At 45.0% G+C, this 14860-nt stretch overlaps 1 protein-coding gene across 1 annotated transcript in view; it reads right to left on the reverse strand.

Moving 5' to 3' along the window:
- The window catches only part of EPG5 (ectopic P-granules 5 autophagy tethering factor), a 59289-nt gene extending 46827 nt beyond the window's left edge, over positions 1–12462 (reverse strand). Inside the window, exons 1-8 of the mRNA XM_005231955.4 lie at positions 12377–12462; positions 8010–8948; positions 5960–6203; positions 4936–5072; positions 4267–4374; positions 3234–3307; positions 756–864; positions 135–249 (exon numbers count right to left, since the gene is read on the reverse strand). Of these exons, the coding sequence (XP_005232012.2) occupies positions 135–249; positions 756–864; positions 3234–3307; positions 4267–4374; positions 4936–5072; positions 5960–6203; positions 8010–8948; positions 12377–12430 (1780 nt within the window). The 5' untranslated portion in view covers positions 12431–12462. The remainder of the gene's footprint in view (positions 1–134; positions 250–755; positions 865–3233; positions 3308–4266; positions 4375–4935; positions 5073–5959; positions 6204–8009; positions 8949–12376) is intronic.
- Positions 12463–14860: the final 2398 nt, after the last annotated feature.

Genomic DNA, 14860 nt, shown 5'->3' on the forward strand with positions numbered 1-14860 from the left:
ATCTCATCGATTTAGTCCCTGAGCCATTGCTTCACTTGGAGACTCTCATAATCCAGTAGCATTCGTGGCAGTTTTAGTCATTAATACTGTTAGCACAAGCAACACAAAGGATAACTCTTTAGCAGCTGATTTACCTCCAGACTTAAACCCAAGGAACTGCTGAAAGAGCTCATTAAATGGAAACTGTGACAACAGGGCAATCAAGTCATCTTCCAAAAGAAGACTCCAGCTTGTTTCAGGATCCTCATCCTATAGACAAACACAGTTGCTTTCAGTAGCTTTACAATAAAACACACAGTAAAAGGGCTTCACTACTGTACGAATTAGTTTGCTTGTAAGAGGAAAACAAAGAAAGTACAAAGGAACTCCTTCCCACGCACACAAGCTCCTAAATTCCTCTTCTGTGTGTGTTTCTACATAAAATCCCTCACCAGCTAGGAAACAGAACTAGAACCAATGCTGTGTTAGTCCAATGCAGCTTCTGAAGGGAAGCACCTACTTAAATGTATGTCTACTTCTGTCTTCTTTTGCATGCAATAGCTCAAACATTTAAATTCTATTGCTAATACTCATTCCTGGAAGCTCCAGTATCTACAGTAATAACAGAGACAAAAGGAGAGTAAAATAGATCTAAGTTTCAGATGATGCTTTTTAACTGAACAAGTCAGCTTTTCCTCCTCCATTTCACAAAACACAATAAGCTTGAGCAAAATAAGGGGAAAAAAAAAAAAAAAAAAGAAGTCGTTTGCTGTTACCTCTTCTCCTCCTTCATCTACCAGGGTCCAGTTTCCAAATCCTTTCCTAGACGAGGAAGAACTTTTCCTTTCACTTGGTTTCATATGGCACATAAAGTCCACCCGATTTCTGATTTAAAGTGAAATATCAAGTTTACAAAATATTAGAAAATTGAAAATTCTGAATTCAGTCACCTTTTAGTTAAGAGAAGATATTAAAAAAAAACAAATACAAGAGCAAGAAATTAACAAATATGTCAGAAAGCTGCATGGCAGAAAAGAAATGGGGGCTGGTCGGCAGCCAGCTGGGCATGAGCCCCCCGTGTGCCCAGGTGGCCAAGGAGGCCAGCAGCATCCTGGCTGGTGCCAGCAGTGGTGTGGCCAGCGGGAGCAGGGCAGTGCCCGTCCCCCTGCCCTCGGCACTGGGGAGGCCGCCCCTGGAATGGCGCGGTGGGCTCTGGGCCCCTCGCTCCCAGACAGACCCTGAGGGGCTGGAGCGTGCCCAGAGCCGGGCAGGGGGCTGGGGAAGGGGCTGGGGCACAAGTGCTGTGGGGAGCGGCTGGGGGAGCTGGGGGGTCAGCCTGGAGAGGGGGGGCTGAGGGGAGACCTTCTGGCTCCCTGCAACCCCCTGAGAGGGGCTGGAGCCAGTGGGGTCGGGCTCTTCTCCCAGGGAACAGGCGACAGGACGAGAGGGAACGGCCTCACCTTGTGCCGGGGGAGGGTTGGGTTGGGAATGAGGGAAAATCCCGTCACGGAAAGGGTGGCCAAGGCTGGCACAGGCTGCCCGGGGGGCTGGCGGCACCCGCCCTGGGGGGATTTATAACACCTGTAGCTGTGGTGCTCGGGGCCAGGGCTTAGCGGTGGCCTTGGCAGCACTGGGTTAACAGCTAGACTCTATAACCTTACAGGTCTTTTCCAACCTATAACGGTTCTGTGATCCTAAATGATTCTACAATAAATTGGTATCCTCCAAGACTCACACCAATCTGCTGTATTCAGCAAATGATCTTCCAAGCAACATTCTGAGAAATGTAAATGGCTATCAGCCCTGTACAGCAAGCACATTTAAATATGCAAGAAATAACATTATTCTTGCCCGTGGCTGAGAAAAATCCTTTAAGAAAGGATATAATTTTTTTTATTATTTCAGACAAGGTACTGTACAATAACCATTTAAGGCTAGTGAGTCAACAACACACAGGGTGAGTGCAGGCCAGCTCCACTATACACCTTTAATTGCTGCATTAGCTGAACACCACATCAATGTAAGAGTGGTCTTACACACACTGAGCTACCACAACTAAAGACCTTCCAGAAAGGAGTTGCCTCAAGTCAAGCCAGCTCTAGTTCCATGTATTAGACCACTTTAAGTCTGGGATACTAGCTTTCAGACTCTATATTGTAGAAATCCTAGTTGTGCAGATGTAACAGCAAGTCACACAAATGTGCAGAAAGGTTATATAAAAAGTTAAATCATAACATCCAACTATCTTCTAACCTGAAACATCCCAGCAGAACAGTGCCACAGAAGTCCAGCGTGACATCTGCTATCTCCTGATCTCCTTTACCTTATACTCTGGTAAGATGGATGTATTACAACTGAAACAAGTTTTAATACAGTGGTTTCACAAACCAGATTCAGAATTCAAACTTGTTACTGACATGCAGCAGCTGTAACAGACAAGTCTCAGCTCTTTTACCAGTCAGTACAGCCATTGTGGAGGCTGTGTTCTTGTATCAACAGATGAGAGCATCACTCCAGACACCTTAAAGTCAGCCCTTATTCAAAACACAACCACCAAAATGCACTGGCAATACATATGCCCTCAGGATACACTTATTTCCCCGGGCAGCTCTAGACAGGAAACGCAAAACCAAAACCCTTAAATAACAGCATCCAATAAACCAGACTGCTGATTAACTCAGGGTCTGGCTATCAACATCAGAATGACAACCCTAAATAACATTTGATTCTTAGACATTAAAATTGGGGATGGAGTAATATATTTTATCCGAAACAGTTTTCAATGACTGATTTCATTAACTAGCTTCTCCCAGCAGCATCTATTCCTTCTAGATTAAAAAAAAAAAGGATGACAAATAAATTAGAAGCCCAACCAGCACACACACCAGCTTGGCAAACCCTTTAGTCAGGGAATTCTGTTGCACACACAGTGTAACGAACAGGCCATCATTCAAGGAAAGAACTCTATTTCATAAGTCACAGTAATAAAACATGTGAGGATGTCAATCTTCAAAGCTATCTGACAGCTGAACGCAAGCTGCATCATACTGCACGCAGTAGGAGAATGTACTGCCAAGGCTGTATTTTAAGATGAATGAGTAAAAAGAGTTTGAATTAAACTGTGAATCTCTTATTTGTGCCTGCTTTTATGACTTTGCCTGCAATGAACATTCAGAGTTTCACAAGTAGATCATGTGTCATGTTTTCTAATCTTAAATAATCAGAACATTTTATAAAATCATATTCATACTTACTTGACAGGAGACATAAGCAAGGCAAGAGATTGCATGAAATGAAAGACACCTGATGGGTTATCCAAGACTTTGATCTGAAATTAAATGCAAAAACCTAGGTGAATCTAGATAGGCAACAAAGAGAATTTGAATTTCTCTGATAAAACTAATTTGCTGAGTTTCACATTTTGAACTAGCTTTTTCTTCACACTAAAAAGTAGCCATAAAAGACAGTATCCACATCCTGGAGAAAGTATTGCTATGGCAAAATATTGGGATTAGTCCAATAGAAATTAAATGAGGGAGGGAAAAAACATCAGAAATCCCACAAAAAAGACCACTTCTGTTTCACATGTACTTCTGGGCACCAGGGGGAACTGGGACGTTGAGCAGAGGCGAAGTTAGGATCCTACCACGTTACATTCTAAGGACTTGCTGATCTTTCCCTGTTAATGCAATTGCAATCATGCTCCTACACCTAGATTGCCAACATCTTCCCCTCTCTGAGGGGCAACAATGTTCTTTGCAAGAACACTCTTGTGCCTTTGGATATCTGCACTCCCCCTGATCTATATAAAGCAAACCCTTTCCCTTGCCCTTGAAATTACCTAACCAACAAACTCTTCAGGGAAACTAGTCCCCTTTCAACGTGCAGCATATAAAAATCTGCTCTTCCTCATCCCTTATATATCGCAGAGCTGCCTCCAATCTCACTTGTCTCGCATACAGCACTGTTTGAAGTCTAAATATTCTTTCCATTTCTTAGAGCACTCCCAAAACCTGCTGCTGCATGAAGCCTCCTCAGGCACACCAGAAGTCCTTGACTCTCTTTCACAGGGTCTCTCTAGCCAAGAAAGAGAAGCCTGTTTCCCCGTTAACCTGCTCATGATTGGGCTAACATAGGTAAATACATTCTTTGAGAACCCCCTCACCGTTAAACATGATCCCCGCACCTGGAAACACGGTGTTGGTCAGGAGGGATTGACTAGGCACAAGACACTCTCCTACCCACTCCACTCCCACTTTCTGACAATAACAAAATAAACATTCACACCTGAATGAATGGACAAGCCCATTCGCTGATCCCAGCTGGACACCGAAGGATGTGGTTGAAGAGGAAGAGATGGTCACCTAGACAGCCAATTCTTTGCAACACAGACACCTAAAAGAAAGCATATTGGAATTTGGCAACCAATTTCAAGGTTCGTTCCTTTATAGTCCTGCTAACTCGAGTAATACTGTTTTTTCATTTCTCTTCCCATACTTTCTAAGAAACCTCAATTTTCAGAGCAAGTTACAGGAGAAACAGTATTTAAAAGTCTGCTTGCTTGGCTTATGAGCAACAAACTTTCCTTCAGTGTAGAGAAATTACTCTACAGTTTTATTAAAAATTATTTTAGACATCAGCTAGAAGTTTCTCAAAAATGACAAGTCTGAGTAATTTTAAATTCAAAATAAGTAAAAGCATAATGAATATTAAGTCCACTTCGAGCAGTGTTGGCTGCTCAGGTACCAGTCCTCATTAATGCTGCTGACCTCCACTGACTTCATCAGACAAGGAAATACATTCTAAAAATTCACTAAAAGATTCTGTTCCTCAAGCAAAACAAACCCCAAAAATATCACTGCACATGGGACAGCAAGTTAACAGTAACACTTTCAGAAATAACTCCCAAATTCATCCCATCTGTTGGATCAGATATATCCAGGCTTACTCCCTCACCAGTCTCTGCAGCCACATGAGAAGGTCACTCTGAAACTGAGGATCTTCGATAACTCTGCGAGTGAAACCGAAAAGGACGCTAATACATTCCTTCAAGTGGCCCAAGTCTGAAGAAAGATTTTCTGACTGCTTTGAAACTGCAAATTAAAAACAGAATGAAGGAGCTTCAACATGCAGCTGTCAAGAGCAGTAACATTAGTAGTGGGTTTGGGGCTATATAGAGAACTTGGTCTCTGTATCTATAGATGGAGAAATATTTCAACACAGCTGCTTGTTAAATCTGACAGACATAAGTATATATATGTGTATGTATAAGTAAATACACTTCAGTGTATTTAATCTCATAATTAGGCACTGGATACTAACTACAAGACTATACCAAGGTTACTCTCATAAAAGGCTTCCCCCCAACATAAACTTTTTAAGAACCACCATTTACTACGCATACAAACTATCTGGGAGGTGGGGGGCAAAGGGAGGACGACTAGGAAGGATAAATATCCGGGGCAGGAGGGGGAGGAATACTTTAGCTAAAAGATTATATTGGCAAAAACTCAAGTAATACACATAGGATGAAAACCAAAAAGATTTCTAAGTATTGGAGTTGCAAGATTTTGAATAGCCTTCCCAAGAGGAAGTAAAGTAGGAAAAATATACAGCTGGTGTTAGAATTGTGCATAATCAAATGGGAAAGGGGACTGCATCACATGTTGCCTTTGACAACAAAAGACTGAAGTCCAGGTGTCCTTATCTCACCCAGTGTCCTTCTACAGTAATCAGTGGCAGTATGCAGCTTAGAAGGCGGCACTCCTGCTTCCACTCTCCAGGTGAGTAAGTTAAGAAAATGGGAAATTTTTGTGGTGAGAAAGAAATTTCTTTGATCCCTACGTAAGATCAGCAGGTTTTAGTATCAGAAGAGAAACAATCCAGTATACAAATTCCACCACAATACCCTAAAACTGCAGGTGAACAAGGCGCTGAACACCCTGCACAGCATGGGGAATGGTCCAGACCAGCAACACACCTTGTTCTTGCTGCTGAAGAGCCACTGATCTCAGCAGGGACGAGCTGCTGAGCAACCTGTAGACATATGACTCTACTTGCAAGCGGGACAACACCGAAGTGTATGAGTGGAGCGCCAGTGTCTGATGCACGTGCTCTGCTTTGGCTTCAAACAGCTTTTTCAGTTCCCCCAACACATTGTCATTCAGCTCCACTGTCTGGTAGCGATGGTGACCTGTCACCTTGCACTGATCTGCACAGAAACCCTGAAAAGAAAGCAATTATTTTATATAAGTAGTTTAGTTATTTTGTCAGGTCGAGCATGCTTACATAAATTAACCTTGACATTCCCCTCTCCTCAACAGATTTCAAAGCTTTCCACTCCACACATTGAGAAGTCAAACACCTGGGGACATCCTACATACTTTTTAAGAGCTACTGATTACTGAAGATTCATATCCCTGACTTCTGAAAATAATTACACTACAAACCCTCAGTAACTCAAATTTAGAAACAGATACCAAGTGACTTGTCTGTATCACAGAGATGTGAACAAAATCAGGTCTCTCACTCCCAGTGAGCACACCTGCTTCTCAGTTTATAGATTACAATAAATACTTGAAATTGCTATTTTAAAGCTAAAATACATACTGGAAAAAAATAAGTATTTTTCTAAGGTCCCAGAACTGAATATGTGCAGCTATTTCCCATTGTTTAACATTTTCAGAGATTAACTGCATTCTAACTGTTTCCCAAACTGTAATTAAAAGTTGAGGCCAATCTTCCTCTGCTCTATCTCTAACTCAGCACAAAAGAAAAATCACAATACATCAACATTCCTGTTATTCTTTTATGCAACCAGGAAACATACTTCAGAACCAGCACTTTGAAAGCTTAAGCTTGAAAGTAACCCCGTGTTTCCTAAGTTAGTAGAGTAAGAATTTTAATTTGGTATAAAACCAACAATTATTCTGGACATACAATAAATACATAATGAACTGGGATGGAATAAAGCAAGCAGCAAGCTTAGCCAACTGCAGAATGACCAGTGGGATGTAAGTGCAAAGCCAAAACTGCTTTCAGTGTAGAAACTGATCAACACAAAACTGAAAGTCCAGTGAGGTTCAGTGTTACTCCCCAATAAAAAGGAAAAGATTCAAATCTGTTCGGTGGATGTCTCAATGTCTCAACTCTGAGGAACTAAACAGGAGAGGCACTCACAGAACCAACAGTAAAAGCTACCATGTACACAGGTATTTAGCACCCTTGGAAAATTTTGATGACATGTTGGCTACAAACAGGGTCAGAGTGCCAGAACAATGCCATTCACTCCCACTGTAACACCCAGCTCCAAAGACAAGTGACACAGAACAAGTCTGGGGAAAATCCTTTCTGATGTGTGCCCCAAAGAGCTCCCCAAAGCCCTCTGGTTTGCAGACAGAAATGCTACAGAGTACCAGGACCACCCTGGAAGTAGCTAAAACCACAGCTACACTTGCAGAGCTACAGTTCATGAATGCAGATGGACCTCACGCTCCCTCTGCTTCAAGCAACAGGGTGGGCCGCCCATGAGCATGACTCAAGCTCCTATGCAGCTGCCACCTCTGACTGCAAGACAGTCAGGAATGATGTCAATGACAACTGCCACTACAGGCAGCAGGCCAGATGGGACATCACCACTACCGTCATTCCAATGTCCTCCTCTATCACGTATCCCCTGCACCTACTTTGAGTACTGTGATACAAACTTCACCCAGCACTGCAGGCAGAACTGGGTGCACACACTCATTCTGACTGCAGACACCAGTCTGGCTCCAAAAGGGATCGCTAACAGAGACCCCACTACTCTACACTCAGAGGTTTTTTTTAAAAAAAAAATCGAACAACAAAGTCTTAAATCTCAACAGGATGAACTCTGAAGTACTAGTGGTCAGTGGAGAGGCAGAAAGCAAAGACAATCATTTCTTTTAAAACAAACCAGCTTCAATAAGATAAGCTCAACAGCAAGTAAAATTATCGTCTGAAATCACATCCAAATAGTTTGGGTTAAAAAGTAACGTAAGCAACAGCACCTGTACGGTTTTCTGTTCTTCTTTAAAAGTCCATAATCTCCCCTTAACATTTTGGCAGTCTGTCATCATAGCCTGCAGCTCTGCCTCAGCCAGCAATAGCTGCTTCCTGCAGCGCATGTAGTTTAGGAGCAGTTCATAAAATTCATGCCTGTCCTGATGAGCAACACTTTCGAATTCCTCTACATAGGAGTCAACGTTCTCCAACCATGAGCAAGGCTCAAAAATCTTCAGCTGTTCTCTGGTAAACGGCACCAGTTCTGGTTCGGCTGGGAGCTCTGGATACAGCCTTTCGTTGTGCAACAGTGGTTTGACTGCTATTATGGTTGGTCTCTCATAGGACAATTCAGCCGACAAGTCTGGATAAACTGGTTTCAATCCCAATCGCTGAACACATGTTTTGGATTTCTCAGAAAGCTGTGGGATACTAAGAGGGAGCTTCTCTGAAGAAGAGACAAGAGGATTTTCAACATCTTGTACATTTTCCTTTTCTTTTTCCCGTACAAAGCCCACCACTGTATGACAGCCAGCAGTACTGGAATGAAAGGTACTACTCAATAAATCAGAGTTTCCTGATCCACTAGCAACTGCCTCCACAGGGCTGTGAGGTTTGTCCAACTTGCTTTTTCCGCCCTTCTCAACATCCCCCCCACATTTCTCATGGAAAGGACTGGCTTTGCGCTCTCCTGCATCTGTGGGAGGCCCTACAGTCACTGTCGAAGGCTCTTCATTTGCTGAAGATAAATTACTGCCAGGGATGTTACACACATCATTTATAGTTTTTCCATTCTCTGTTTCATCACTGAGACGAATTTCTGTAAATTCCCCAGGGTGCTCCACTCTCACTTCACGAGCTTGAGAAGACAGTTCTGCCACAGGAAGGAGGAAGACATCATCAGATGGTTGTATCTGGGACTCCTCACTACTTTTTTTCTTTTTTTCCTAGGGGGAAAAAAAAAAAATAATTAACAGTGTCACTACCAAGTGAATCTCTCTCCCTTGCCTCCCAAATCCCACCATCACCAAAACTAATATTTGTCAATATTACAACTCCAAAAGCCCCTCTTAATATATTTAATTTTCATAATATTAAAGGTAAAAACAAATGTACCGAACAGATCCTTGCTACTTAGCTGCTCTTTGAAGACTGTCTATCAGTGTCTATTCTCTTGGTCAGTTCTTAAACAATGTTTCAACATTTCTATGTAAAAAAGCTATTGTTTCATTAACATATAAAATAATCAGTTACAGGATCCTGACCTCTAAGAAGAGTCATTAATTTCACCATATCACAAAAGAAAAGTTACTTCGTGATTCATCTTAAGTTTTCCACACTATTTTAATGAATGGAAAAACATATTCAAAAAAGTAATTTCGAAACAAAAAAGTTTGGAATGCACCCCCTAACTACATTCCAAAACCATCACATCATGTGTACAATTCCTGAAATATCTATTTTCAATAAGTATTACACACTAGAGATGCAGAAAAACTTAGCAGCAACATCAAAATTGTAAAGCAATTGCACACTTTTAAATGAAGATCAGTTTGGGAGTAAATGGTTCCCTTGAAGCTAGTCTAAGGCATAGATTAGCCTCTTTCCCAAAGCACAGCGTGGGAAACAGTGTTGCACAGGAAATCAACAAAGATTTTGCCAATTTGTAAATCATTTCTGTATACCTCCCAGTTCATTAGGAGTGGAACTACATTAGGAGTGGAAGCTACAGCACTCCACTTTGGATGACCCTGATACTATAACAAACACCACCACTGAAATTAGGAAAAGCTTCCCATGATTGGGAAGAGACAATAGTTTTAGCAACTTGGTGGCAATATCACGAATACTTTTCACTAAACATCTGGCATGACTTCGCCTTATGAGAAGGCATACATGAAAACACTCAAATCAAGGCCCTAGCTAACCTCTATCGCAAGCCTAATTTTATTTCAAACATAAGCTCCAGCTCCTTTATGAAATGGCAATACACTGCCATTGCTTTCAGAGTATGTTTTCCAATCTATTAAAGCACGTAAACAATTATAATCACAAAACAGTTCCAACACACTCCAAGGCCAGCTAAAGCTACAGCTGAGAGGTCAAAAATAGATCAGCACAGTTCTTTAAACCAGGACTTGTTATAAAAAACATCTCCCAACACTTAAGTCCAAGTCAGTAATTTCCACAGGATACTATATCACTAATCATATTTTTGATGGTGTACTGTTCCATGTACGTTACAAATACATGCTCGTCCTTTCGCCTCCACAATCTCAAAGTTCTCTCTTGCAGTCCTCACACAGAAGGAACTTCCTTTATCTTTCAGTAGCATCTTGTATTCCTCCCAAACACTACAAGTACTTAAAATAGTTGTTTTTAAAATTTGTGAAAAACCTGTCAGTTCTCACTTTCCAACACAAAAATTGCCATAATCATTACTAGGACTTAGTCTGAGAAAAGGTGAGAGAAATCAGGTTCCAAATTAACATGAAAGCAAAACCTGCTGTTCCCTCTTCTGAGGATTTAGCCTTTAAGTCAAAGATGCCAGCTGCTCGTTAGCCTTGTCCCATACTTAACCATCCTCCTCTCCTAGCACATCAGTGAACAACACCTCAAGCCCCAAGGACACCTATTATTTTTCAGGAAACATCTCTGGAATAACTGAGTGCTACTCACCAAGATGCACACAGACACACCTTCACCAGTTCTGGGTTCACCAGTTTTGCCACCTCACTTTGTTTGAAACAGTCTGCTGTTACTGGTGCTGGACAAGCTCAGCTTTGGGGCTACTATTTTCAGAAAGCCCTGGGCTCCATTCCAGTACCAGGCAGCTCTGCAGCTGAGCCAGTCTTCTCCACCCCCCACCCCCCCAAGAATTTCAGCTTTTCAAAGGATTATGGTTGTTTCTGAGCCATGGGAATGGAAAAGTCCTTAATGTGGCTGAGCCACAAACTGCATCCTCAAACACCTCTGCGTACTAACAGTGGTGAGTGTAACAACAGCCACAAAAAACCCAGGAATGGGTCACGCGTAACACTGAAAAATTACAGATTCTCACACATGACATCACCAGTGAATTGTTTCACAGTGAATTACACCTGGAAGGGATGGCCAAAGACAGTGGCTACTCGAGTCACTGTACACACGTCGTTAATGAACTACCAGCGTGACCTGTGACTCACCACCTTCCTGCAGGGAACTGATTCTCTTAAGCACCAGTCTTAAGATCTGACTGTCTTGCAAATGCTATGGGGCTGAATCAATGACAGAAACAATGACACACTTACTCTTCTAGGATTGCTTTTCCCTCCAGTCTTTACTTCCCTTGAGTTCAGGAATCACAGCCATAGCCGACACCGAGATCTAACCCTTGTTTTAGAGGACACTGGTCAATTAATTCATTAATCTATTCTCAGAGGACTTTGACAGCCACAATTTCAATGCTTTTACTCTATGTGGTGTAGTTTACAACATGAAAGAGGTTAAGCAATTAAGCAAAACATTTCCATTCTGACTGAACTCTGAGGTGAGATATTTCATTTCAGGTAGTTTCCAGAAATTACTGAAATTCTGCGTAGCACCGCTGCAAGGAAAATAAAGCCTTCAGAAGACTGTCATGAACATCATGAACACGGAACACACTCAAACAGGATTAAAACCTAGCAAGAGCGATACTTAACAACCGTAGCACCAACTAACAAAGAAACACTGTCAACTGCTATACATGGCCTCATGTTTTGAACATTTTAAAGCCCAGCCTATATGCACGAGTTGTAGTATAGCACAGGATGAAAATCAGTACGACACTGCTAAGTGTCAGTAAATTCTATTGCCCTATGGCTTCATGGCTGAGGCAACTCCAGCTGCCTCACTGCACAGAGCTATTTATGAAGGCCAATATGCTATATGAATAGAAAGCTTGTTTACACCCTTCTACAGCATCCGGATACCCTTTTACAGCATCAGGCCTCTCACACCCTTCTCCTGGCTGCCAGTAATTCCAAATCTTCTTGCATCGCCTCAGAAAAGCGCAGACACACAGAAAGCTTTTTAGAAAAACACACACACACACACCCCGCTATAACTGCTTTCAGCAGATAAGGATGAACTAACAGGGATACAAACACCGCCCACAACAGCCACCCCTTCCGCTAATTAAAAAAATATAACAGTAACAAAAAGTAACACCAAACACGAGAGAAACCCCTTGACCAAAGCCTCACGGCTTTTCACAGCTCCCCCACACACACCTCCCTGGTCCGAAGCCGCCACAAACGAGAGGCGGCTGTAACAGACGCGGCGGCCAGGCCCCAGCCCCCCGCCCCGGCGGAACGGCAGCCCGAGGGCCCCCCGCCCCGGCCGTGCCCCTTACCGTAGCCCTGTTCTTGGCGCGGGCCTTGCGGGGGACCCTGACGGCCTCTGCCATGGCTCTTGCGCTACGCCCGCCGCGGGGCTGCTGGGCGGCTGTGGGCGGCGCCGGAAGGGGCGGGCCTTATCCGCGCCGCGGGGCGCGCCCGGCCAATCAGCAGCGCGGCACGGACGGGAGGGACGGAGGGACATACCGAGCTGCGGGGTGGTGCTTCTCCGGGGCCCCGCGGGGGGGCCGGGCTCTGCTCTGAGGGTCGGTGGGGTAGGCCAGGCTCTGCTCTGAGGGTCGGTGGGGTAGGCCAGGCTCCCTAGTAAGACCTGCGGGGAGGCCAGGATCCACTGTGAGGGCCTGTGGGGAGGCCAGGCTCTACTAGCATTTGAGGAGTAGGCCCGGCTCCTCCATAGGAGCGCAGGAGGAGGCCAGGCTCCACTACAAGGACCTGCTGGGAGTTCAGGCTCCTCTGTAGGGCTTGGGAGGAGGCCAGGCTCCACTATAAGGATCTGTGGGGAGGTCATACTCCTCCATAGATCAGGCTTCTCTTTAAGGATCTGCAGGGAGGCTAGGCTGCTGCTAGGGGGAGTGTGGTGTGCGAAGCCAAACCCCTGCTATTCAAGATGGGAAGTGTAAAGTCGCTTCTACCTGCGCCGCTGTAGCACCTGGAAGCGCCATTGGAGTGGGGCAGCCTGTCCTGCAGTGCCTGAGGCACCTCTGGCTACAGGGGGGCTGCTGGCTCAGCCTGCGGGGCCAGGCACTACTGCCCCTTCTGAACCCTGCCTGCCCTGGCACCCAGCTGTCCCCAGGGAGCAGTGGCTGGAGCAAAGTCCAAGCCCCACTGGGAGAAGAAGTGACTTCTGGCAGTCTTCAGACAGATGAGCCTCTGCAGACCTCAGGCCCATCCTGCAGAAGACATCATATTCAAGGAGCTAATGATCTCAAGCAGCCAGGATCTAGCTGGAGGCCTGTAGCTGGAGTTGTTCCCCAGGGGTCAGTAGTGGGTCCATTTCTGTTCTACTCGTCCATCCGTGGCCTGGGTGAGGGGACAGACGTACCCTCGGCAGGGCTGCTGGTGCTACAAGGCCGGGAGGAGCGGCTGACAGCCCAGGAGGCTGCGCTGCCGTTCGGCCAGACCTGGGCGGGCTGGAGAGTTGGGCGGAGGAACCTCATGAAGTTCCATAAGGGCAAGTGAAGGGTCCTGCCCCGGGGGAGGGACAGCCCCAGGCACCAGCACGGGCTGGGGCTGAGCTGGGGGGCAGCTCTGCGGAGAAGGGCCTGGGGGTGCTGGGGGACACCAGCAGCGTGACCTGGTGGCCAAGGGGCCACTGGGATCCTGGGGTGCACGAGGAGGGAGCTCGAGAAGCACATAAGTCATTAATCTGTAATTTCTGTCTGTGGGAAATGTAAACTCTATGTGAGTCAAGGCGGGGCTGCACTGATCCTGACCGGGAGCCCACTGCATGTTCAGGAGCCAGTGATCCCCCTCAGCAGGCACAGGGCAGGGCTGTGCTGCACAAGCCCCTTGACCGCAGGATAAGCTCAGCCAGCTCATGGTTACAGGGGACTGGCAGACAGCTCCTGCCAGTAAGGTACTGACCCTTACACCACCTGCCTGGCCCTGCCTGTATCTGGAAATGCAGGAAAAAAGTTCTCATATGAACTTCCTTTATGAATAGAGCTGGGGTTTTGTGATAATTTATGTATTGGCTTGCAAGACCAAAAAAGGAGAGCTCTGTCTGACTCCACCTGAAGGTCGGGTGCCCAGCACCTGAAGGGATGTAGAACTAACTTGCTATCTGTATTCCTTTTCCTATCCTGTCTTATTAAAGTAGTTGTCTAATTAAGGTACTTGTCGCTGTCTTCCTGGGGAGGGAAAGCAGGAGCTGCATATCTGGTTATCAGGGTCTGTAGGGAGGCCAGGCACTTCTATAGGGGTCTGGGAGGAGGCAAAACCTCTCTACAGGCATCTGTGAGGAAGCTCAGCCTCCACTATAGGGGCCCAGGAGGAGGCTAGGCTCCTCCACAGGGCCCTGGGAGGAGGCCAAAGTCTGCTGCACCATTTGGGTGCAGCACTCACAAGCGAGGGAGGAGGCTGAAGATAAAATACTATTTCAGTTCTCATGGGCCCACAGACTTGCTTCCCAGTAGCTCCACATTTGGCCATGCTTCTTCCAAACCAGACTTTACTTGGCTTTACGTCTATTCGAAGATTTGGTGTATTTTCATAACTGGCATCCCTATTGTTGGATTACTTCTGTTCATTTAGTGAATGTGCAAGCCAAGTTTCAGCCTCATTGGGGACCTCTGCAGCCAGAAAAGCCTAACACCATCTATCGTGCTCAGCTGAAAAATCTCAAGGAAAAAACAACGCAATGTATTGTAGAGTAAATATTCTTCCAGTCCTACATGGTCTGCAGTTTACAGTTCATCACAAGTGCTTGTTTTCATGCCAGGCTTCCTTGGGGTGTTGTCTCCCACAACTGTCTTGGTACT

This window comes from Falco peregrinus, chromosome Z (genome assembly GCF_023634155.1).
Source record: "Falco peregrinus isolate bFalPer1 chromosome Z, bFalPer1.pri, whole genome shotgun sequence".
NCBI lineage: Eukaryota > Metazoa > Chordata > Aves > Falconiformes > Falconidae > Falco > Falco peregrinus.